Raw genomic sequence first — 27450 nt, 5'->3', positions numbered from 1 at the left:
TGATCCACTACCAACAATGGAGAATCTGCATTGACGCCATATCACCACTTCTGCTATTTGTGAGCTTTGTAAAGAATGATAGGCCAAGAATGTATTGACCCCCTTGTGATGAATTAATTGATTAATTAGCCAAGTTTATTAATAAATCAAATTAACATGCAATATACGTGGCAACATAAACAAATCACCAACTAAATAAAATACAGTGAAAAATAAAGTTGACAAGGTAATTTGTTTTCGAATGGAAAAAACCTCAAAGGCAAAAACCCCACCGGGTGATTTTAAGGTCATCATTCTCTAAAATTCACTATTATCACAACAAGAGGTTACAAGTAAAAGAATCGCAATACCTTATACCAACCTACAGTTGAACCCTTACCCCAATACCTAATTGGACTTGTTCTGTAGTGACAATCTCTCCTGTTAATACACGGCTCCCAGTACGTGACTAACCAATAGATGCGCGGATCCTAGTACGCGACTTAGTTACCAACTTGAGAAGGATGTTGGCTGCAAAATTCTTCAATTTATCACACGATGAAGATCACGAAATTGCTTGGTGACAAAACCTTACGGTGTACAAACATAGCAGCTTCTTCAAGAGAAAGATGAACTAGGGCATATGTCTCCGATTCACAATATGCTTGTGAAGAACTTTTGCATTGATGTGCATCAGCTGTGACGACCTTTAAAATAATTCTTATATATGTTTAGAATTGTGAGAAAAGAAAGCCTAAACACATACTCACGGATTGGAATGAAATCAAAATTGAAAATTTGATTTTTATAATTCTCGATAGATACCTTATCTGTCGAGCAACTGTCGAGCTTCAGGCTAGAACAGTTTTTTAAATCTCGATAGATACTAGCTGTTGAGTAGCTATCGAGATTTAAAATCCAGCACTTCATCACTTGATTCTTGTACAAGGTTGCATGGTTTTAACACTTAATCTTGAAACCTTGTTCCTTGAAGCATTTAACACATCCTAGATTTACCCAATTACAAATAAAGTGCATTTTGTTAAAGGATTAGCCAATACATGATGACATATGTTCCTAACATGAATCACGCATGTCTTAACAAAGAACGCCCTAATGACCATGTACATGCACTCTAGCTTTGCAAGGAAATTGCTAGTGTGTGGTCATCTCTGGAGTGGTTCCACCAAGCTGTCCTAGTTCAAGCTACTAGTTTCAGCGAGCTTTTATCCAGGTTTATGCAATGCCGAGATGAGTTCAAAGCTGAAATATTTGTTATTGCAGCATGGTGTATCTAAAATAGGCGGAATGCATTGCATTTTGGTGGAAATGCCCAACTTGTAGCTTGCATTTGTAGCAGCACAGGTAGCCTTCTGCAGGAGTATCTGGAAGCCCAAGTTGATGAGGTGGTCCCTCCTTGTCCTCAGTCCTTGCATCAGTGGTGCCCTCTGGCACCTAACACATACAAGGTTAACTTTAATGCAATGGTGTTTCAGTCTTCAAATCTGGCGGGATTAGGTGTGATTGTTTATGACAACTGCAGTGTGCCTATAGGGGCGCTCTCCATGCCCACCTCACTTGTTTAGTCCGTGGCAGAGTTAGAAGCTTTGGCCTGTCAGCGAGCAGTCTAGTTTGCTCTAGAAATTGGTCGAAGGTGATTTAGCCGTAGTCATTGATGCTCTTCTTAATGGTATTGGCAAGCTAGCCAATTATGGGAACATACTAGATGACATTCGTGTGTAGGCCTCTGCCTTTCAATGTGTTGATTTTATTCATGTTAGTTGTGTTTGTAATTTTGTCACTGATGCGTTAGCAAAGAAAGCTAGTACTTTTTTGGGGCTTCAGGCGTGGTTGGAAGACCTACCTGCTGACATTGCTCCTCTTGTTTTACGTGATGTTCATTAATTCTACTTTTGAATAAATCCTAGGCTTCTTGGTCTGGTTTCTTAAAAAAAAAAAACAATAGAACACTTGAAAATAAATGCAGCGATTTTAAAACATCTATTTAGTACTCAAGTTAGTCTTCAACATACCAAAATTACTTCGGGTAGTTTTTTTCTTGATGAGATGCAGTTGATGATCTTTTACGAAATAATTCCCTGTGAAAAATCCAAGGTTGATAACCCCTACAAATCCCATGTGATACTAGGTGAACTCGTACATCTATAGCAAAAAAAATTTGAATGTGCACTTTTTCTACAAGGACATAAGATCCTTCTATCTTGCTGTACTCTATGAAGCACGGGTGTGTTTTCGAATTCAGGTGTGAGTGCAGGACTCGGCAATTTTTGAAAAAGTAGGGTGCAGGTGCGGTGGGGTGCGATAATTAAAAAATTATTATATATATATTTATATATTTTCTATATATTGCTAAGCATACTTTTTCACATTATATAAACATATACCAAATTTAAGAGCAATAGTAGATTATAACTAAAACATGATGTTCATATATTAAATACAACCCACAAGTTTGAAACTAAAACATACCATGATAATATGAAATTTGAATATAACCTACAAGTTTGAAACAAAAAAGAAATAAGAAAAAAGATAATCAACAAGACAATTAAATACAACCCTCATCATCATTATTAAGATCAATAACTTCACTTTTACTTGTAGTAACACTAGTGCTAGCATTCTCAATAACCATGGCCTCCAACTCTGGCTTATCAAGTGTAAGGGTAGCTAGGGCTGTCCAGTGACCTAGAATATCTGACCCGCCTGACCTGAACGGGTGAATTCGAATGCATGTATGGGTCGGTCACGAATGCTGTTTTAAGAGGAACCGATTATTTGGTTCGGGTTTTGGGTTACACAATAAAAAATCCGAATAACCTGAATCGACCGAATACTTGGTAAAATAAACTCATAAAGGAGTCTCCATTGAGTCCACTCAGCCTCAGGCACTCACAACATATAAGTTACCTCATGTGCTTTGGTTAGTGGGTAACGTGTAGTGGAGAGGAACCATTTGATCACACATTTTTGGGCAAAAGTTCCTAATTTCAAATCCAGTCGTTTAAATCAATTCAAGATTCAAATTCAACAGTTATGATTAAACTCTACAGCACTAGCATAGAGACATCATATCACTTATTCAGAGCAATTACAAATCAACTGTTAAAATTAAAACTAATATCACAATCCAACGATCAAAATTAAAGGCAAAATACTTGATTAGATATCTCAATGACTCAACCTCTGAATCTCATATCCCAATCCAATACAATCCAATGGCTTTAAAGTCTCACACGCTCTCTCTCTCTCTCTCTCTCTCACTCTTCATCGAATCAAGTTGATCAACGACCTCAATCTCTCTTTAGTCTTCACCTAATCACCAAATCCACGGCCTCAAAGCTCAGACCTTAGTCTCTCCATCTCAATCTTATATCTCTCACTCTCAGACTCACATGTTCTTTCTCTCTCTCTTTCTCTCTCTCTCTCAAATCCTCAGACACAGATGCTCTATGTCTTTCTAATCTCTTCACCAATTCCATATGAAATCTTCATCACTCTTCATCAGTCTTCAATCTTCACTCTTTAAAGGCTTTGATCTTCGGTCTTCTCATTAATGAACAAACCACACTCTCAAACTCTCAGTTCTCACTTCGCCTCTCTCTACTCCAAGGTCCAAACCCTAGCTTCTCACTACAAGTTGTTCACACCTAGCCACTGCCGTTGCCGCCACCAGCAGTAGCCATTCCTCTCCCTACCACGGATCATATGGGTTGAACCTAGGGTATGTGTTCCCCTTTTCTCATCTTTTTTTTTCCCAGTCTCTTATTGATTATATATGTTATGAAAATCCACTGTTAAAATCAAATAACACCAAGGTTTTATAATTTGAAACCTAACTAGAAATAGTCGAAACCTTAACCATTTACTTTTGTTTTTTGTTCATTTGTTTGATTAATTTTGTTCCTATTTATTTTTTATTCAGGAATTGAAAGTTGTACAAGTGGAGTTTTCAGTCTTCAAACTTGAAATTAACACCCACGGTTTTTTAAGGTATGATTTTTGTTTCCCTTTGTTTTTTGTGTTCATAGTTGGGATTATGTTAAAGACTTAGAGTTGGTGCATGTTACTTAAGCTGTTGTGGATGTGTTCAATATTTTTGCTTTTATTATTTAGTAAAATTTATACTATTAAAGGTCAAATAAACTCCCCAGTTTTATAATTTGAAACACTAACTAAAAAAAATTGAAATCCTAACCATTTTACTTTTTTTGTTCTTTGTTTATTTGTTTGATTAATTTTGTTCCTATTTTAATTTTACTCAGGAATTGAAAGTTGTCCAAGTGGGGTTTTCAGTCTTCAAATTCAAAACTCCAACACCCCTGATTTCTTTAAGGTATGATTTTTGTTTCCCTTTGTGTTTTGTGTTAAAAGTTGGGATTTTGTTCTTTTTTTGTTAGAGTTGATGAATAACTTATGCTGTTGTTGTGGTGGTGGTAGTTGTTGTTTTGCTGTCTTTGTTTAATAAATTTGAGCACCAATGTTTTTTCTTTTATTATTTATTGAAATTTCAAGCATCTTTTTGAGCACTAATCTGGGTTCTATTTAGTTTTATGTAGGATACTGTTTTATGTTTTATGTAGGACACTATTATCTGGATTCAAGCATCGAAGATTTTCCTTTTTGATTTGTGTGATTATTATCATTAATTGTTGTTGTTGTTCTAGTTTGTTGTCTTTGTTTAATAAATTTTGAGCACCAATGTTTCTGCTTTTATTATTTATTGAAATTTCAAGCGTCATTTTGAGCACCAATCTGGGTTCTGTTTAGTTTTATGTAGGATACTGTTTTATGTTTTATGTTAGAGTTTTATATTTTATGTAGAATACTGTTATTTGGATTCAAGCATCAAAGATTTTCCTTTTTGGTTTATGTGATTATTATTATTAAGTGTTGTTGTTGTTGTTCTAGTTTACTAATATCTATATTTGATTTTTTTAGGTCATGGATTCCTCCACTAATGCTCCCTCTGTTTCTACACAAGCTAATGGTTTTACCGCTACACAAGTTGATGGTTCTACTGCCTCCCAAGTTGATGGTGCTACTGCCACCCAAGAGGTTGTTGCTGCAACCCAAGCTGAAGCTACTGATGGTAAATTGCCCCCAGTTCCACCTAGCATAGTGAGTAAGACTGGTACTGGCAATGGTAGGAAAAAATCTTTAACTTGGAATCATTATGAAAAAGTAAAGGGAGATGAGGGTGTCACTATGATTGTATGTAATTATTGTAAAAAATCATATCATGCTGATAGTAAGAGTTGTGGTACTAGTAATTTGTTAGCTCATATGATGAACTGTCCCAAGAACCCTAATAGGGAAGATAAAGGGCAAAAAACCTTAGCTTTTGAACCCAAAAATGATGGAGATCAAGGGTTCCAACTTGTGTCAACAACCTTTTTTGGTGAGGCATTTAGAAAGGCACTAGCTGAAATGATTATAATTGATGAGTTGCCTTTTAGGTGTGTTGAGGGTTATGGGTTTAAGAAATATGTAGCTACCTTACAACCTAAGTTTCATCTAAAGGATATTCCATCTTGTCAAATTGTGGTTAGAGATGTGATTGAAATTTATAATAGTGAGAGAGAGAAGCTAAGGAGATCTTTGAAGGGTTATAGGGTGTGTCTTACTACGGACACATGGACTTCTATTCAAAATTTGAATTATATGTGTCTCACATGTCACTTTATTGATGATGCTTGGAAGTTGCATAAGAGAATTTTAAATTTTTGTCAAGTTGAAGATCATAAGGGGGAGACTATAAGTAAAAAAATTGAGATGTCTTTGCGTGAGTGGGGTATTGATGGCATATTCACTTTGACAGTGGATAATGCTAGCTCCAATTTAACCACAATTGAATTTTTGCAAAGGGTAACAGAATATTGGAATGGGATAGTTTTAGAAAATGAGTTCATGCACATGAAGTGTTGTGCCCATATCCTAAATCTCATTGTTGGGGAGGGTTTGAAAGAAATTGATGTATCTGTTGCTAAGGTGCTTGAAGCTGTGAGATATGTGTAGTCCCCGTCTAATAGAAATCAAACTTTTAGGGGTTTTATGGAGAGGTTATGTATGGATTCCAAGAGTCTTCTTTGTCTAGATGTACCTACTAGGTAGAACTTAACTTACCTTATGTTAAAAACTGCTGAAAAATTTGAGAAAGTATTCTTTAGAATGGACTTTGAAGATGATGGTTATTCATCATACTTTAGGACCAAGGAAGATAGTGGTGGTTTGGGATCTCCTTGTATGAGTGATTTCCAAAATTGTAGGGTATTTGTGACTTTCTTTAGGCTTTTTTACAATGTAACAAAAAAGTTTTCTGGCTCTTTGTATGTTACTTCAAATGCCTTTTTTGATGAGATCTTTGTTATTTAGGAGAGTATTTCTCATTTAGTTAAATCCCAAAATACACTCTTGAAAAACACAGCCACAAACATGCAAACTAAATTTGAGAAGTATTGGGGGGAAAGTGATAAAATTAATCATCTTTTGTATGTGGTTGTGGTTCTTGATCCACGAAAAAAATTGAGGTTTTTGAAATTTTCTTTTTCTGAAATTTATGAGAATGAAGTGGGGAAAGTGATGGTTGATAAGGTGAAAGATCTTTTGATGAAATTTTATACTTTTTACTGTTATGTTAATTCCCCAAATGTGCAAGAACCAAGTGGGAGTGAGAGGACACAAATGGTAGGTGATGTTAGTGATCCATATGCGATGGTTCACTCTTGATATGAGATTTTCTTGGAAGCTGAGCAATCTATAGGTTGTAGTAATGATGTTGAAAAGTATTTGACTGAAAATTGTGATGGTAGAAGGGGTGTGAATTTTGAGGTATTGGGGTGGTGGAAGAACAATTCTAGTAGGTACCCAATGTTGTCCAAAGTAGGTAAGGATGTGCTGGCTGTATCAGTTTCGATTGTTGCATTGGAGTCGGCATTTAGCACCGGAGGTCGCATTGTTGATCCATTTCGAAGTTCTCTCTCTCCTTTCATGGTTCAAAACCTTGTATGTGCACAAAATTGGCTTCAAGCCACAGTACCAATTTCTCATCTCCAATCAAGGGATGAGGTTGAGGCATTGGAGGATAAATTTCATGATTTAGGTAATATATTTAAATTCTGGAACTTATTGTCTATTAATTATTATTGAATGTCTCATGTATTTAAACAAAATTTAATATATTGTATTTATTTCATTTTCTTTTCTAGTTTTAAATCAACAATCATCATCAAGTGCATCAACAAATACCAACTCCAAATTGGGTTTTAGCTCAGGCAAACGACCCTTAATTAGTGTTGAAGATCAATAATTGACTTGGTATGCTATTGCCTTTGATCTCTTACTGTTATAAACTTGCTGCTCTTTCTATTTGGTCTTGTATTTGGTAGTAATGTATTATTTGTTAAATATTTTTTATGTCTTTTGTAGGAGGAATCATTTATTTCGTAAAGGAGGTAGCCTTTTGGGAATATTTTGGAAGCTCTTTTGTAAATTGCTTTTCTAACAATACTAGTCTTAATGCTTATAGAAAAGAAATCCTAGGAATCATATAGGTTTTTCTTTCTATTAGTTATGGACTTATTTTCTTGAGTATTTGTCATTTAATGCTTGGGAAAAACTATTTTTTTTTTGAAATACCTGTGGTATTTCATAATTGTAATTAATTCTATTGCTGAGAATATTGTATAGCCAGCAAGGTTACTGTCTTCTTATGATTTACTGCCTTATAAACTTGTAGTAATCTAATTTCCTTCTCAGTCTATATGACTTACCTATTATATATATATATATATATATATATATATATATATAGATGGAAGGTTTGCAATATAAATCTGTAGCTTATGCTTGATGTGGTTGGCTTATTTGTTGTTGGAAATATTACTTATTGTGTGGTTGTTAGAAATACACATGTTTTGTGTATTGTTTTGCTATTTTGTCCAGGTTATTTGTTGTGTTAATTTTCAGGTAGTCAATGTGGCTGTTTAACAAGTCACAGGTGGTGAAAAAAGGATTTTGTGTACTGTTACTTGTGTTGTGCTCTTTGTCTAGGTTTTACAATATATATTGATATGTTTATTTTGTGTGTTGTGGTGGGGTATTTTGTCCTAAATATTTTATGCTTAACCTGTGGTGAAAATTGGCTTATTTTGTGACTTGTGGTGAGTTATTTTTTCCAGGAAGTTTATGTTCTGAAGGCCTAATAGGTTTATAAGTGAAGTAGTTGCTTAATTTAAGTTTATCTTGAAGGCTAGTTTAAAAAAAAAAAAAAAGGAAAAGGGAGGCCTAATCTGTTTTTTATGGAAAGTTCAAGAAATATGACACCTAACTAATTTTTTAAAACTGCCAAACTCCTTAATTTGGGCCAAAAGGGTTGAAAAAATTGGACTAAACAAAATTTCATAGAAGTCCAAAAATTGGGCCCATCAATGGCCAAAACCTACCTAACTGACAACTCCGACCTGCGCATCCGGTGGCCTGAAGCAACAGGTCCGACTCAACTATTCGATTGAATACCGGTCTAAAATCCAACCACTCGACCCAAACGGGCCGAGTTCGGTTTAGGCCCAAACCCGAATTGGCCTGACCCGTGGACAGGCCTAAGGGTAGCATTCTCAAGAATTCCAACTTCTCCATATATGTTACTGTCATTTCAATAGTCCCCTGCAATATCCCACATCTTTGTTGCTGCATTTACGTACTCCTCATTGCGCCTTGACAAGAGTCGAAGATTAGAATGCACATATACCAAATCCTCAGCACGTGCAGGAGCCATTTTGTTTCTTTTTAAGGAAAGAATGAATTTGTATGTGCTCCAATTTCTCTTAGCACATGAGGATGAACAAGGTTGTCCAAGAAGTGTAAGAGCAAGGGTTTGAAGCGTTGGTAATGAGGAGCCATGGTATTGTCACGAAACCAAAGGTTGTAAGGCCCACGTATCTGTCAAGGCATCTAGTGAAGGAAACCTCCCTCCTGAAAATGCAACAAACTCAACTTTCACCACCCTTAATTCATTCTCATCTTCAAATTATCGCTCCAAACACTTGCTCATTTCCATAGAAATTTCGTGATCCTGATGTGGAACAATGCATTTTGGATTCTCCGAAAGCCATTCAATGGAGTAATACCTAGTTAAAGATAAAATAACAAATATAGATGATGAAACGTGTTTTTTACTAGAAGGAAGAACTAAGGAAAATAGAAAATAAAAGTACTTACTTAGGATTTAAAGAATGAGCCAAGCAATGTAGTGGTGTACAATTTTTAATCCATCGATTAATCAGTATATCATACACTACATTAAAAAATGAGCTATACTTATCATCTTCCAAGCCTTCATGTTGATATATCACTGCCTCCACCTTCTCTATCATTGAATCCCACATTTCATACATAAGAGGAAGACAAGACCTATTTGTGTCAGCTGCTTGTAGCATATCATAAATAGGTGCTGTAAATTCAAGGATATAATTAACAACATCCCACCAACGATCACTTAGAATCATATCTTTCACCTTTTGAGCTTTTCCAACATCATCCTCCCTATAAGAAGCCCATTGGTTACTAATAGCAATGGCTTGAAAGCATCTTTTTATCAACTTCAACATTTTCAGCATTACAACAACCAAAGCAAGTCTAGTATCAGCAACTTGGAGCAGTTTTAATGGACAAAATTCATTAAACATTGCCAACCTCATTGAATGGTTCATGATGAAAACACGTTTGAAGGATGCATCATCAACAATACATGTAATCCAACTACATTCCTCATATGTAACTTCATTCTTTTTAGTGTTTTTTGCTGCACAAATATTCTTCAAAGCTAGATTGAGAGTGTGGACAATACATGGTGTCAAAAATATTTTGGGATACTCACCTTCAATAAGAGTTCCAACAAACTTCATCCCACTAACATTATTAGTGATGACTTGGTCAACTTTTTTATGTCCAATCTCTTTTATAGTATCCTTTGTTGGGAAATTTAGGGTCTGGTTGATAGAATTAACAAGTTTTAAACCCAAGTTGTTAATTAGGTTTATTATGAATAAAACTTGTTAAAATAAACAAACATCAATATCATGTCAAAATCATATAAAGCAAAAAAGTAAATAAGACAAGATATGATGACCCAAGAAAACCAATGAAACAAACTAGTTTCACAGTAAAAAATCTGGGGGAAACCTTCCCGAAGAGCAATTCACTATAGTAAAGAGAAGTTTTAGATCTAGTACAAAACTTTTATCCCTAGACTAATCCCCGTAGATGAACTTACAGTAGAAAACTTCTACCGCTTCAGAATCTCTGACCTCTTTAATGTATGAACGCCACCCTTTTGATGCACAAATCCCAGTACGTGACTAATTCCTTTGCAAGAATCTTAGTACGTGACTCACTTACCAGCTTGAGGAAGAAGAATGTTGGCTGCAAAGTTCTTCACTTCATCAACAATGAAGATTAAGAAACACTTGGTTACAAAACCTTAAGGCGCAAAGACACAATAGCTTCTTTTATAGAGAATAAGGTTTCGGTCACCTTTTGCATGTGTTTTCCTTGTATTCTCATGTGTGACGACCTCTAAAATAAGTCTTATATATGTCTAAGGTTGAGAGAAGAGAAACCCTACACAAATACATAAGCATGGGCCGAAATTAAATCTGAAAAATTGATTTTCGTAATTCTCAATAGATACCTCGATAGATAGCTATCTGTTGAGACCTGTTGTGAGCTATCGAGAAGCTATCGAGCATCCAGAAGGTTTCTCGATCGATCGAAGTAGCTATTGGGAGCTATCTAGTTGCGATAAAGAAAAGCTGAAAAGTCTCGACAGATAGCCTAGCTGTCGAGAGCTATCGAGGAGCTATTAAGATTTAATGAATTAGCACTTCTTCACTTGTTTCTTGGACAAACTTGCATGACTTTAATAATTGAACTTGAAACCATGTTTCTTGAAGTATTAAACACATCTTAGATCTACCCAAATACAAGTGTGTTTTGTCAAAGGATTAGCCAATTATATAAAATTGACATATGTTCCTAACATCAAATCACATATGTCTAAACTTCCTTCAACACCCCATCAATAAAATGTTTGTCTTTGAACTCACTTGACCCATCTATTGCCTTTATAAATACTGGACCCCCATTTGATGTAGCCATAATATTAATAAGAGGCCTCCTTTGTGGATCTGACCATCCATCAAAAACTATACTTACACCATTTGCAAGCCAAGAGTCCTTAATTGGTTTCAAAAGTCTTTCAAATTAGCTCTTTATTTTTGCAAAAGTGTTGTTCTCAAGGCATTGTATCCAGGAGGAATATAACCCGGAATGTTATCGATAGCAACGTATGCATAGGAACTATGATAATTTGGGTTCCTTGCAAAGTGAAACGGAAGTCCACCGGTATAAAACATCCTAACAATTCTACTATCCAATTCGTGTCTAGCATTATTCTAGAATGCTCTCTCTAAAGGAGAATTCGCAATCACCTTCCTCCTCTTACCATCAATTGGATCTGTACTACCACTCCCTTCCTGTCTTCGCCATCATGGGAATGGGTTTTAAAAAAAAAAATTGTTGATTTGGGTTTGGGCAGTGAATCATATGTTGTTGGATAGTTGGAACTATTTGGGTTTAAGGAGGATGAGTGGGTAGTGATAGGTGGTGCCGTGGTGGACGGCAGTAGCTAGGTCAATCTTTATTATGGGTCTTGGTTTTGTTTTGAAATGTTTTTGATTTGGGAATGTTTGAAGTTTGATGTTGGATGGTTGTTTGTTTGGGTTGATTTGTGTTTGATTGTCTTATTGGTCCTTTGTTGAGTTTGAAACCTTATGGCTAGCTTGAGCTTGACAGAGAGAGAGAGAGTTTCTAGCGTGAAGAAGAGAGAGCAAAGAGACAATGCAAAGGAAAAGATGTTTTGGGTTTTTGGTTAAGAGAGGCTTTGATTTATTGGGTTTGGTTTTGGATTAGGATTTTGAGTTGAGAGGTTGATTTTTTTTTTGTCACGATTCTTGATGGTTTTGTGATTTTCGTTTTGTGTTTTCCGTTTTGATTGTTGGATCCATTCAATCATTTTTTTTCCTTGCTAGTTTACTGAGAAATAGACCCATTTCTTTCCTTGTTTCTTTACTAAGAAAGTGATTAGTCAAGAAAGAGAAGAGAGATAGTCAGAGAAAGGGATGAGAGGACTGAGGTTAACGGCGTTAGAGTCTGTTTGTACTTAAAGACTGAAATGATCAGTTTTGTAATCTTTTGGACCTTCTTGGTATTTGTCTAAACCTCAGGGGTAGTTAGGAAAATTTACCCAATACTTTTTATGTGCAAAGAGTGGGTCTTAATATTTGTTACTTAATCGTGTAATTCAGACTCAACGATGTTCCTGTACCAAGGTATTGGGTTCAAGTTTCAAAAAAAAAAAAGGTATTGGGTTCAAAATTTGGATAGAGAAATTTTGCATCTTATGATTTTTTTTTTTGATTTTGAGAAGGTAATTAGTATGTTATGAAATTGAAGGCCCAAAAAGGATAGTTTAGCGAAAAAAGAAAGGGGGATGGTTTTATGACAAAATTTTGATACAGTATGGAGTGGAGATCCAAAAAAGAACCATAAAAAAATTGTGGATCAGATAGAGCCAAGGTGCCTTAAGCCCACTAAAAGCCCACGAACTTAATGTAATCACGAATTTGTTTCAAACCAATTCTGGTTCAATCAAAATCTTTGACTGGCCTCTTTTCAATAATAAAAAAAAAGAACTTTGAATGGACAACGATACAATTTATGTGACTTATGATATTCCTAATAACTCTACTCTAGGATCAACATAGCAACATTGCCTGTAAACTCATTTTCTGTATTAATTTACATATTGATTAATTTTTTTAAAAATGATGCTAATCAATTCATTCATATAAAGGCCTAGAGCTTAAATGTAGATGGTCATTACATATGCTATAACATCTAAACTGTTTAAATTCCTCTTATAAGTTGCTATACCTCTTGGCCTCCCCACTTCTGCACCCGTTCAAGTCTTTTAATTTTTCTCATGCAAAAAATTCGTGTATATATATTACAACCATCCTAGCCCCATTTGAGTACATACCAACAACCATTCTCTCAAATCCCATCTCTCTATCTCTTTCAATCTCATGGCCTACTCTTCTAACTTCTTTCTCACACTTTTTCTAGCATTTTCCATGACTTTCTTAGCCATGGCAAGGCCTCTTAACAATCACTCAAACTTAGCAACTCGCTTACAATTGGACAACCAGACTAACTGTTGGGATTCCTTATTTGAGCTTCAATCATGCACTGGAGAAGTCATAATGTTCTTCCTCAATGGTGAGACCTATCTTGGACCCAATTGTTGTCATGCCATAAGGATTATACATCACGAGTGTTGGCCAGCCATGATGGGTTCACTTGGCTTCACTGAGCAAGAAGGTGATATTCTACTTGGCTTTTGTGACGCTTCTAATGACGATGATGATAATACCATTGCTCAAACATTGCCACCACCCTCACCAATTGAGGGCTAAGAAGACTAGTTTCACTAAATTTATCTCAAGAGTTCCACTTCCTTTATTTGATATCTCTAATAAAAAGTTGTTTGTCTCGTTTGTTTGTTTTTTTTTTTTTTTAAATTTCTAGATTATGGTTTTGGCATTAGTTTTAAGTCGTCTTGTTTGTTACTGATGCTTGTAGCGTTGATCTATCAGAGGTCCTTATATATGGGTATGTAATGTGTAGAGCATCAATTTTCATTGATAATTTCTATTACAGAAACTACTTGTTGGTTTATTATTATATTTTTCCGAGTTAACATCAACTGGCCTATTAGCTCAGCTGGTTAGAGCGTCGTGCTAATAACGCGAAGGTCGCAGGTTCGAGACCTGCATGGGCCATTTTTTTTATTTTTATAAAACCTATATATTTCTAAATTGAGCTGGGCTCCATGCCTACAAATAAATGGGCCAAGTTTGTTTGTTTTTTATTTCCTTCTACTTTAACACATATTGGGCCGAGCTAATGTGACAAAAAAACTCCACTTTCAGACGTGGTTAATAAAATACTTCAATAATTTAACACAAAATATGAACCCTTCTTTGCTTGCTTGAACTCTCTCTGACCCAGAATTTTTAAGTTATACATTTAGCATATTTTTAGGATTCGTTGCCATTGAACGTCAAAATAAAACTTTCAAAGCATGTAACTATCACCTACCGACTCTTTAATTTGTCATCATTCATTTGGTTCCATTATATATATTTGCTCATTTCTATAGTCTTCTTTCCTGGTCTTGGATCAATTAGGATAAGGAATTTTGTCCTTCACAATGAACAAATCTATAAATGCCAGATTTCTACTCAGTTAATTTTTTTTTTTTTTGATGAACTTCTACTCAGTTAACCTACATAATGAAATAGTGGGGTGAAAAAATGAAGTAATCTTTTAGTCATATATTAGTCTCTTTTTTTCTGTGTTCTTTTAAGTGAATTAAAAAAACATATTATCAGATTATGTCAAATGGCAACTTGGTCTAATTTAAAACTTTTGCCATAGTACGTAATATATTATTTTCATCACAATCATTGTGTATACAGTATTCAAATATTGATCACCTAGCAAGACACAAAACTATATGATTTATTTAATTCTAGCAAACTCTTATTAAATACATATCACAAACAAAATCCAGGATCAACATTTCTTAAAAACTTTAATTTCCTTCCAACGAGACTCCATATAATGAATCATTCCTCTGTGCATAGACTCTGCATTTGAAGTAATGTGTTTTTCCCCCCATGTCCAGCAGCCTCATACTTGAGAACCCCATCTATTCACATCCGAGGCATCAACGTCATGGATTACATTTAGCAGGAACCGAAGAGTACAAGGTCATCTGCAAAAAACAGATGGGAGAATGCCGCACCACCTCTAGAGGCTGAGACAGGATCCCAAAACTTTGCTTTGCATTTTTTTGCGAAGATTGCCCCCAAAACCTTCATACATAAAATGAACAGATAGGGAGAGAGGGTGTCCCCCTGCCTTATGGCCCTTAACGGATGGAAAGGCTCTAAAGCTCCTCCATTGAAGAGCATTGATATGGAGGAGCGATAGAGACACAACTCATAATTAGGGAACTCAGGTTGTAGACGACTAAATTTCTTAGTTCGAAATAAATCAAACAATTAAAATAGTTTCACAAATACGAATTTGTATTGATAAATGTGTGGTACAATTCTCTGTAATTACAAAAGAGTGATCCTCTGATTCGATCTCCTTGAAAGATTTATTGATTGGGATTGTGGTAATGTGATTTTGATTTGAACATAAGATATTCTTCAATTTGGCTGAGGAATGGATCGAAGATCTTTGAAACGGAATTACAATGAATCTCTGGCTATGAGCTTGTTAGAAATTCTTTGTTCTTCGTGTTCTTCGTGTGTTCTTCGTGTTTGAAGGTTTGTGGTGGAAATTCTTCGGGGCTTTGGAGGCTTGAATCCGTAGAGCTTCACCAATTTGTGGTTTGTTGAGGTTTCTGAAGGCTTTTGAGCTTGATTCCAGTGAACTTTGAGATCTGGACGAGTAGTTTGGATGATTTTGCTTCGAATGTTGTCTGTATTCGAGGTTGAAGTTCTTGAAATTCTTGAAGGCTTTGGGGTTTGATTCCGGCAGAGCTTCTGGATTTCTGAACTCAAGATATCTTCTTCCTTTTCTCTATCCTGTCTCTCTCTGTGTCCTGTGTGTCCTCTGTCCTCCTAAATGTCTTAGGAATGCTTCTATTTATAGGAGTTTAGGGGTGGGTGAGCGACACGTGGCGGAGTCTGATTGGTGACACTTGTCACAGCTTGATTGGTCCGCTTATGTCATCGCTTACACGTGCTGGATTGCTTGTGTCATCGCTTACACGTGCAGGGCTGCTTGTGTCATCGCTGGCCCATGCTGATGCAGTTTCATGCCATTATTTCAATGACACTTGGCAAATTTCTATTGGAATCTGAATAGTGATGGCAAAACCTAGCAGCAGTACGTGGCGCTTTGTAATTGGTTGTATTTTGTGGACTTGGTAGTATGATGTGTCAGCTTGTAATAGGTCGAGAATTTTCCCTCTCTACACAGGTGATTTGGGAATTTAAAGAGAGCAAGAGTATCCCTTATGAAACTCCACTTAAGGCGGTCATAAGCTTTCTTCAAATCGATCTTAATTGCCATAAACCCTTCTCTACCTTCTTTTTGGACATGGAGCAGATTAGCTCTTGCACAATGATGGCATTGTCCACACCCTTTCTCTTAGGTACAAATGTTGTCTGGAGCGGAGAGACTAAATAGTCCAAGGCAGGTCATATGCGGGCCACAAGGAGTTACGTGATGACCTTGTACATGGTATTACAAAGATTAATGGGCAGGTCATATGAATACATTAAAAAAAAAAAAAAAAATTTAGCAGAAGCCATCTATCGTAGATGTTTGGGACTAGGACTGGACCCCAATAGTAAGAAAGTGAACCATTGTTTAATGTAAATGCTAGGGTTGTAGCCTGAGATCTAGCACCAAACACATGCATGATGCACACCCCATATATACCATTTCGTACGTACCCATATCCTTCAAATAGCCAAACATTGGTAGAATAATCACATCCCTGAAAATCATGAATGGAGAATATAGAGTTAGTAGGTTTGTCTGTTTGTTTGTTTGTTTGTTTTTGTTTTTATTTTTTTTCAATGGCTGGAAAAAAAGTTACTTAGAATTAAAAAGTTTGTTTTTAGTTTTATTAAAGTTTTTTTTTCATCCCTATAGCTAAATGATCAAATTCAAAATTTCTTAAGAGCTAAGCTTGTGAGAGAAACTGTAATTTATATAGGTAAGGACTAAGGATACCATTAAAATGTTGAACTTCAAACTTATGTCATGTTTGAGAAGCTTGAATATTAACCCAGCAAATCAAGGACCATATGCCAAATTCAAGCAGTATGTTTTAATTAAATTTTTAATAAATTTACTTATGTATAAAATTTTTAATTCATTTTCTATAGGTAGAATTATATTTTTGACAACTTTCAGTAAATAAATAAATAAACTTTCAACAAAAGTGAATAGTTCTATAAAATTGATTGTGACTAAATTATAACTTATAAGTAAATAAACGTTTAGCAAACGGAAATAGGCTTAATAAGTTGATCACAAACTAAGTTAAAAAAAAAAAAATTATTATGGTCTCAAATTTTCCTTTTGATGATAACAATATATATAATAAAAAATAAAAAAATGAAAATGAAAAACTAATTCCATGTTTGTAAAATAGTTTTCGGAGGTATCTCATTAAAGAGGTGTTAAGATATGTGCTCTTAAATCCTATTGTATAATGTTATGTATGACATTATGTTGTGATTAATAAAGTTATTTTATTTTTATCTAAAAATAATGGTAACATGAATATTTGGATATTATCATATAGTCCATGAGATGCATAGTATGTGATTTATATGATTTAGTCTCAGAAAATATAAATCACAAGTTCTTTGTAAACTCAGAATTTTAATTTGTAGTCGGTGATGAAATTGAGCATTTTATCTGCGAAGACTATAACATGTCAACTAAGATGATTTGTTTTGATTATGGAAATTGAGATTTTTAGTTGGTATGTTGATATTTTTTAAGAGTTAAAACATATTGAACTAGACCGATGTGAGATTTATTATTCTCCTAATGACTGTCAAATGAATAATAAATCTTACGACTTCTATTTACATGAACTTTAATCCTGAGAGAGTAGTAGACTTGATCATGAAGTGTAGGTTACTTTGATATATCAAAAGTGAGGTCTAAAATCACGATAAAAACCTTAGTATATTAGGCAACCATATTTAGTGTTGATAGAACATATATTCTTAAGATGGAATTCATAGTCTCTTAACGGAGATATACAATATTTATTTGAGATAATTTTAATGAGTTTGGTTATTCAGAGTATTAAATCTAACCACTTTAGTAAGGAGTTACTAAAGTATATATATTTATGAAATTGGATTTCATAAATATATGATGAATAACTTAAATGATTAAACCGGCTACTCAAGAAATTAAAATGTAGTAATCTTTAAGTGGCAGTCTATATTTATGACTTTGTATTACTACGAATATTTTATGAAAGGGTTGCATGTTCAATAAAGTCTTAAGATATAATTTATAAATAAGGCCTAGAGTGCAACTATATTTATATAGTCGTATTAAATATAGTTAATGGTAACTTTGGACTTGTTAAGAGTTGACAGAAAAGCCCAATGCTCATTGGAGCTAGTGTCTTATTGGTACCACTCCAAGCCACACATTAAGACCAATTGGAAAGGCTTAAAAGGCCAGCCCAATTAGATAATTAATTAGATACAAAGGGAGAAACGTACAGAATTTTTAGTAAGTTAACAACACTCTTGTGAAATGGTGTATGTGTGAGTGTATATCATTCTCTCTAATTCTCCATTGAAAACTTATTGAGAGACCACACTTCTTGGGCGCTAGTGGAATTGGAGTGAAGAATAAAAGTGTTCACAAGTGCTTCTGATCTTTATTTTTGAAATTCACCACACGAAGGTATACTCTCTAGTTCTTGAATTCTGAAACTTACATAGTGCATGTTATCAATTGCGAATAAAGTAGATCCGTTAATTTTTTCACTGCGTGTGTTTTCTATGCGATACAAACATGTTTTTAACCTACAAGAGGTCCATTATTTAGAACATGTAGGAAAGATTTAAAGATCAATTGCGTAACTATATTTTTTGATACATTGATAGTTGGAGGTGGAAAAATTTAAATCTTAAATATCTTTATTGAAAATACTAAAAAATACAAATTGAGCTACAAGGTTTTCGGCTGATTAATTACTCGACTATCTTTGAATGGCCTTATCTTACCAAAATTTTCTTTTTTGGACTTCTAAAATGTGTACTGAATAGAGGAGCCATCAATTTCTCCTTGGGGCCCAAACAAAAATTATGATGATGATTAAATATATTTTTATTTTGCATATTATGTATATGCTAGATATATATAGTTGTACATGTACAAACAAAAAATGATTATATAACACAATTCAAACCGCATGTGTGTGTATATATATGTGTGTGTAGGGAAAAAAAAGTCCAAACTACATGTAAGGACTCAATTTAGTACTTAAGCTCCGTTCGAATACTCCCTGCGTTTGGTGTTTTTTGCGTTCTTGGCTTCTTTTTTTATTTATTTATAATTCCAATGCCTCTTGCACTGTTCATGGGATATGAACAGTGCAATAAGGCTTATGAATAGTGCCAAGCGCATGAACAGTAACTTTTTAATTTTTTTTTAATTGTTTTCAGTTTTCAGTTTCTAGCAAAATAAGCGGTATTCAAACGCACACTTAAACCCAAACGGAAAAGGCTTTAATGAATTAGATAATAATTGTAGTGAGCTCAGATGAAAAGAAAATAAGAATACAATTGCACGAAGTAAATTGTCATCGACACAGTCCGAGGAGACTAAATCTTATATATATATATATATATATATATCTTATGACTTTGGTTACAGTTCAGTTCTTGGTGCAACAATGGTTTTTCTCTCCCTAATTTCAAATACCTCATTCTGTAAGGGGATTCCCTTTTCATTATATACCTTTCTTTTCTTCATCTTCACCGTCCACGTGTAGGTCAAGCTATTCGCTTTGATTCTTGTCCCATCAGCACCTTCTTGAAGCCTTTGGGAGTAGCTGTAAGGCTGTTTATCACTGTTCAGGCATCACTTCCACATTAATGCGGCCAGATGATTAGCTGCAAAACATTCAATGCAGTGGTAGTAGCTTTCCCTTAAATATTTTTTAGTTTCCTTTTGTCCTATGCTTCCCTAATGTTTATCCTTATCAATAGAACCCTTTGAGATGTTGTTCTTAAGGGTAGACCAATTCTTCTGACCTCTACGTTACTTAGCCGAGAAGGCACTCTTCCTCAGACTATCTTCCCAAGTATTTCCATCAAAAGATTGTCCGTGATGCTCTAATTTGCACGTCTTCTTTGTTATCTTTTGGTCCTCGGACTAATAGACATCCTCGGATAAGGCCCACGGTCCAATATACACTTATGGACCCTTTACCCCTACACTACATATAAACTTTAAAAAAAAAAAATTGATCAAAATAAGATAGAAAAGAAAGTAGAAATAATGGGACTAATTTAAATAATTTAGAATGTGCTTGGATTGAAGCACTGGATTGACGTGGAGACAAAAACAATAACGGCGAAGCTTATGTTGTTGTTGTTGTTGTCGTCCATTCGACCATTTCTAGTTGGGAACAACATAAAAAGGACAAGCCATGGTCATAGCAATTGTACTAAAGATAAATCAATATAACTATAATGTCAAGATTGTGACTTTAGTCAAAGGCAAGTGAATGATTTTAATTTGAATTGCTTAAGAGAACTACTTTTGAAAAGAAAATAAATTTATAGGTACATATAATTTTAAAAAATTTTAATTGGGAATAGGGCTTGCAAGTGCACTATATACTAAAGTGTAGTATCTTATGTAATGTTTATGCATGCAAATGCAACTGCAACTGCAACTGCAACGTCTTGTTATTTAGTTGTTGATTTCTTGTGGAAAGAGAGACTAAAATAATGTGATAGAAAGTAACCATATCTTTGTCTTTGAGGGGAGGTCTAACAATGTTTGATACTTGAAATAATGCAGAGTCATGTTAGTAATATTTATAACAATTGGTTAAAATTGGGGGCAGGGACGGCTAATAATTTTACATGAGTAATGTTAGTAATATTATAATTTCTTTTATATAATATATCATTAATTACAAAAAAAAAATAATTCACAAATTTATTTATTATATTTTAAAATTTATTAATCACATTTATTATCACATTAGTAAATAAAGATCGTGTAGTAAAATTTGTAATATACATCCCCTGAATCTCATTATATAGAAAAAATATAATTTATTACCCAATAGTAATCCTCACAAGCAACATATGTGCAGGAGGCTAAGAGCTTATAAGTAAGAGGCCGGTAGTTTATAAATGAGCAATGTTACATATATGAATTTTTTTTTCTTCATTATTTACTATGATTTTGAAACCTGGATTGTTTATTGAACCATAAAAGGGACAGATTTAAGGTTTTTAAAGTCGAACCGAGGTTGAACCGGAGTCAAACCGTGATGACATCATAATTAATTTAATAATTATTTAAATATAAATAAATATAGTAAATTTGTAAATATTAGCAAAATTTACTAAAAATATCTTAAAAATTGAAACAAAATACATAAAATAGTACATTATAAGGTTAATAAAAAATAGTACAACATAAATAAGCATAAAAAGAAATTTTTATAATAATCCTTTAAGAGAAATCATTTCAATTAACTAAAAACGACTTTTAAAATAAATTCATAAATTGCATAGGTATTATTCTTAAATAAAAAGTTAATTTAGTAATATTTAATATGTTGAGAAAGATGACATAGAAGTTTAGGAACTATAAATCATGTATATTTAATATAAATTTAATAATTTTGCATATTAGCTCCCAAGAAGAGCACTTGGTCTGTTGGTCATGGCTTAATCTTGCTTACAAGGTGTGAAAGCTCAAGTTCGAATCTTGGCAGCCGCTTTTTTCTTTAATTTTCCCCTATTCCATGATCGGTTGAACCTCAGTTCGTCTGGTTCTCTCAGAACTCATGTACACTCAGTTCTCTATGCTTAAAAACTGAATTTCAGTCCGGTTCTCGGTTTTTCTGTTTGGACCGCTCGGTCCAATCCGGGTTCAAAAACAGTATTATTTACTAAGGTGGTACATAATTTTGACTTACTCAACATTATTTTATATCAACTTATTGTTGATATTGCTTATATTAGGTAACAATCAGATCATGTCAACTTAAGAGTAGTGAAAAATTGTATATCCCTAAATTTACTATTTATAGATTACTTGAGTGTTGTTTTGAGAGTAAAGCTTTGCCCTATTAGTTTGTTAAGGTACAACAATGAAGAAAATGCACCTAATTCAGTTTTGTTGATATCTAAAGGGGTGACTTTGGTTTTAAATACTCCTAGCTAGAGCCATTTCACATTACTTACATGAATACGGATCTCAGTGCAAGGTTTAGTTTTGCTAGTAGGGGTGTGAGGCTTGTCTATATAGTATACCCATAGTTTGTGAACCCCATTGATGAAACTGTATCACTAATCTTGTGGCACATCATAGGGTCTTTATATGACAAGGTTTGATTGATTTAGTGGGAGGGAGATGAACCCTTCTATGACTGTGAGGTTGAAGGGTTGCGAGGCACAAGTTTAATTTGGAGGTTTATGATGAAAAGAAAAAGGCTCAAATGCATTGATGATGCCAAAAATCATCAGTAAGTTGCATAGTCCCCACGTGCTCTAGACAAAACCTTTGCAACAAAGAAAAAGAAGACCTCACAGAGAGTACCGGTGTGATACCAGCCAAATACCATCCGAAAGTTAAGTTAGAGAACTTTCACCGTTCTAGGTGCCAGAGTTGGGGTAAATTATGCGTACCTTGATTTCTGAGGGTTTTAAGTTTTTATAGTAGTGTAGAACTGACCTTTGTTTCTTGGTGAAGAAGATGTTTCCTTGTAGGGAAGATCCTCATAAATACACGTATTTTATAGGATCCTTTCCATATAGAGATTTTGTTGATTAGGGTTAATCATAGGGCGTAAGACATTTCCATTTTGAAATTTCTTGGAGACCACTTAAGCCATGTGGATGCCACATGGCTTTTCCACCTGTCTACTTTGTATCCGTCTACTTGGAATCCGTCCACGATAAAGAGTCCATCCATCTTCTCTTTCTCTTCGTCTAGGCACAATCTTTATTTTGCCCATTGTTTGTCAGTACGTTTAGACCTTCCTTCTCCTTGGCACCATTGCTTTTGGTTGGCTTTATGAATGGATCCATCTATCTCAAATTCTATCCCCTTCAGTTGCCCCCTCACTCTATGGGTCCGTGGCCTATTTTCACAAATGGACCCATAGAGTAATGGTTTAATTATATTCTAGGGAGTTGCGCTTTGATTGACAAGCTAGACTCGAGTCATTACTACAGGAGGGGCACGTGGCACACTCTCAGTGACTGATTACTCGGATCAAAGCGTCCCTTCATCTTTTGCGCCGTTCCCTCTATATATATGTTGCTTCTCCTTTTCATTTTTACTTTCCATAACAAATTTCCAATATCAGAGCGCTATTGTCTCCTACCAAAAATCCTCATACCATTGACTAAGTGTGACCGTTCGCCACGCCGTTTCCGTTGCCTCTTTTTATCATTCAACTGGTAAGTATTCGTTGCCTAATATTGAGTTCTCTTTTTGTTATTCACTTTAAATATTGCACGCTTGTGGCCTATGTAGACCTGTAGAGTCTTAGGGGTTTATCCGTCACGTATAGGTGATAGATGTCTAGTGAGGCGTCGAGTGAACAATCTTCGAAGGAGCGGGCTATGATGAGGTGTATTCATTAGGTTAGGATGACCTCGGCACTTCTTATGATGAAAGGGTTCCGTCTACCAACTCTCCTTCTACGGAGGAGGATAAGGACTTGGACGTGGTCAGATCAGAGGGTGATTTAGATGGGGATTCAAATAGTAAAGACGTATAGTACGCTGAACCTCACATCCAATCCGTCATAGGTCCTGATGGCCTTAGGGAGTTTCTCCTTCTCCCGTTATGGACGGTAAATGACTTCAACTCTAGCATCAAGCAAAAACACTTCGAGACCCTTAGGGAAAGATACCAAATTCCCGTTGGCATCCCTATTCGTTTGCCTCTCAAATCCAAAAAGTGCTACTACTGGGATGCCGAAGACGTTGAGGTGTGCGAGCAGATGTTTAAGGCGGGACTTAGATTCCCTCTAAGTGCTCTTCAATGCCATCTACTTCAATACTTGGGCCTGGTCGTCACCTAGATCTCTTCGAATGCTTGGAGAGTCTTCCTTGGCGCGGATGTTTTATATGGAGTCTTGACTAATGGGGAACGTAAGATGATAATGAAGGAGTTCTTCCACTGCTATTGTCCATAAAAAATCACCTAGTCTAGGGGTATGTATAGTTTCCTACCGAGGAAGTCGATACTTAGGCTAGTGTGCGACACCCCTGATTCAAATAAAAACTGGAAGAGCTGATACTTCTTCATTTAGGGGGACGACTAGATGTGTCACCATGATGATCAGGAGTACATGCCTGTGGACAAAACTTGGGGTATAATGTCCCCATCTGGTCTAAATTTTGTTTCTTATTATTTGTGTCATGTGTTGGCCTAACTGTCCTTTTTTTGTAGCCTGAGACTGTACAGAGGTGACTTTTGAGCAATAGAGTTTTTTTGGAAAAGATCTTTAGGATCGAGTTGGTAGAGAGGACGTGGGCAAAATTTGTTACCTTGGACATAATCCACTGGTATTGTGACGGTCCTGAGCCTACCGCAGTTGCCCGTCACTACAATAGTCAAGCACGCAGACGTGAGTTCGTTGCCCATTACTTTTTCTTTTATATAGTAGTTTGCCTAACTCTTTCGTTCCGTCCATTTTGATGTAGAAATGGAAGACGGAAAGAGGAGGGCTTTCATCAAGCAACAGGCTGCTACGCGGAAGAAGCAGGAGGGAAGCTTGCTTCCCAAGGGAACGGGTTTGGCCAACCTGTCCACAAAGAGGAAACCATTGGACAAGATCGACCATCTCCCAAAAAAACCCAAGGTGGCGGTGGGGTCAGCCGTTGTGGAGAATCCTGACCCAAACAAGCTGCCTCATATGTCTGGTCCAAGGAAGGGCAAAGGCCTTATGACTGATCAGGGTCCCGTTACTGAAAAGCACCTCGTCCTCCTCTGTGAGGACTCGTGGTATGCACTCAAGCAACTTTCGTCTATCATCAAAGATGATGACTACGAGGACTTGGGCAACCATGCAACCGAGGCTATGGGGGAGACTTGCCTTTTCAGCCTTGCACAGGTATGTATATCCATCCTTTTCCTTTCCATCACGTTGTTTTTGTTTTTCTAACCTTTGTTTTTGATTCTTGCAAGGGGTGCTCATGATGAAGGGTCTAATGGACCGTTGCCTGTCTCAGGAGATGGTGGTAAAATGTGTGAGGCCGAAGGTAAAGGCGACAGAGGCGGAGTTGGAGGAGCTGAAGGCCTCGAAGGTCGTCTAGGAAAACAAGCTTGATCTGACGAAAAAACTGCTGGACGAGGCGGAGGCACAGATGGAGGCACCAAAAAAAGTACTTAAGGACAAGGAAGATGAAATCTCTAAGTCCAAGAAGCAGCTCCGTCAAGCTAAGGAGGATGCGATAAAGGAATACCATGACCCCGACGCTCTTTTAACCGAGCTAGGTAGTTCTTTTGTCGATGGCTTCGATGACTGACTCCGTCAGGTCAAGGCCTCCTTCCCGGATCTAGACTTGTCACATATCAATGTTGATACTAAAGGCCAGACCCCAACCTGTCCAATAGACTCCGAAGGCACCAACGATCTTTTGCGGATGATTCCACTCCCTACCCTTAAGGTGACGAGGAGGCTGCTCCTCATAATGATCAGGCTAATTCCGTTGAGGAGGAGTCCCGTCCACTTGAAGGGAACCAGACGGTTGAAAAGAAGGACGGAGAGACCCCGGCTGACTAGCAATAGACTCTATTTTTTGTTAACTTGGTTTACTTTAGAACCATGTATCTAGACCCCAGCTAAACATGTAATAGAGACTCACATGTTTATTTATTTATTTATTTGCTGAGGTGGTAAGCTTTTATTTAAGTAACATTATTTCTACTTAAACTCTTTGTTGACTTCATTTTTTATTTTTATTGTGTAACAATAATAGAGTCAAACGGTGTAAACAAATTTGTATCGTAATTAAGTAAGAAAATGCACCTAACTATAGAATAAGATGTGTCCATATATAAAGGGGTTACTCTAGTTTTTAAATACTACTAGAGAGAGAGAGAGAGGGAGAGTATTTTCACATTACTTACATGAATACGGATTTCAATGCAAGGACCAGTTTTGCTAATAGGACTGAGGCTTGTCTGTAGAATACACCCACAGTTTGTGAACTCCATCGATGAAACTATAACGCTGATCTTCTGGCACGTCATAGGGCTTTTGTATGATAAGATTTGATTGATTTAGTGGGAGGGAGATGAACCCTTCTGTGAGGTTTAAGGGTTGCGAGGCACAAGTTTGGAAGTTTATGATGAAAAGAAAAAGGCTCAAATGCATTAATAGTGGTAACAAAACCATATTGAAGGACATATTTGAAGAAAGTGAGAAAAAAAAAAAAATTCAAAGGAGAGAAATGTGCATGAAAAAAATTGGAGCTGTGGTTCCTAATTTATTGTAGTTTTTTGCGTGGGTAGAAGTCAAAAGTGGCTTGAGTTAAAACTTTTTTTTTTTTTTTTGAGAAAGGAGTTAAAAGTTGAAAGGTGATATACACCTGTAGGGAGTAAAAGGACCCAAGTGGCCATATGGGCCTTTGGGCTGTAACATGGAGGGCCGACCTGCTCCAGGGTTAAACTCTATGAGTTGGCCCATACGCCGAGGGTCTGAGGATACAGCCGAGGACGAGCTTCTCCTCGGAAAAGCCCTAGAGAATTCAAAATTTCATTATGAAGGTCAAAGCACAACTCTGGAGAGACCAGTGGTTAAAAGGGGACATCCTGAATCTTCTAGATGCACCAGTATTAAAGAAAAGATCAAGAATAAAGGCTGCCACCTCCGCATTAAAGGCTCTGCACCTACCTCTCTGGCCGCATTAATGGGGAGGTGACCCCTGAACAGTGAGGTGGAAACTTCTAGTCACTGTTCAAAAAGTATCAGGGAAGGAAGTATAAAAGGGGGGTAAAGGCCAAAGAAAAGGGGGATCGTGAAACTAAGAAAGAAATTAAGAACTTGTAATTTTGAAGGAAGAAAGAGAAATAATAAAGAAGTAGTCCTCGGCTCGAGTCCGAGGAGATCCATTTTGTCATTATCATTCGTTATTTATTTGTGTTTGCTTATAAAAGCCTGTTATCAAGCTCCCAGCATTTCTAACCTAGGTTTCAAGCCCACACTCTACAAATCTTATTGTTTAAGGCTCATTGGGCCTGAGCCCGTGATTGTCTTTGGGTCCAGGTGCAATTGTGCACTTACAACACCCACTACATGGAATGATGGATTACGTATTCAGCTATTTTTTTCTTTTGATTAATAGGATAATATATATAAAAGACTAACACGAAATTAATTAATTAAATATACTGTCCTGGGTCAAGCCCAACTTATCAAAACGCAAAAGAGAAACAATAACAAGAGGAGGGGAATCAAATTCGGCTATGGATTGTTTTTCACGTCAGGCGTAGAGAATCAAGCCGAACCGAACTTTTCTTGTGCAGAGAGACACAGAGAAATTACCATTT

The 27450-nt window shown here is 35.9% G+C and overlaps 1 protein-coding gene, 1 non-coding gene and 1 pseudogene across 2 annotated transcripts; 2 read left to right on the top strand and 1 right to left on the bottom strand.

The window, feature by feature from the left end:
* The first annotated feature begins 13208 nt into the window (after positions 1–13208).
* LOC142625213 (egg cell-secreted protein 1.1-like) lies at positions 13209–13535 on the top strand. The gene has a single exon (XM_075798904.1). It carries the CDS (start codon positions 13209–13211, stop codon positions 13533–13535), a length of 327 nt encoding a protein of 108 aa, XP_075655019.1.
* A 292-nt stretch (positions 13536–13827) lies between these two features.
* Positions 13828–13901, top strand: TRNAI-AAU (transfer RNA isoleucine (anticodon AAU)). Its single transcript has one exon. It is a non-coding gene; the product is annotated as a tRNA-Ile (tRNA).
* Positions 13902–14697: 796 nt separating this feature from the next.
* Positions 14698–26275, bottom strand: LOC142625212 (citrate-binding protein-like; annotated as a pseudogene).
* Positions 26276–27450: the final 1175 nt, after the last annotated feature.

Source organism: Castanea sativa, chromosome 2 (assembly GCF_040712315.1).
Source record: "Castanea sativa cultivar Marrone di Chiusa Pesio chromosome 2, ASM4071231v1".
Lineage (NCBI taxonomy): Eukaryota > Viridiplantae > Streptophyta > Magnoliopsida > Fagales > Fagaceae > Castanea > Castanea sativa.
The sequence above is the reverse complement of the archived record's forward strand: the minus strand, read 5'-3'. Positions and strand labels throughout refer to the sequence as shown.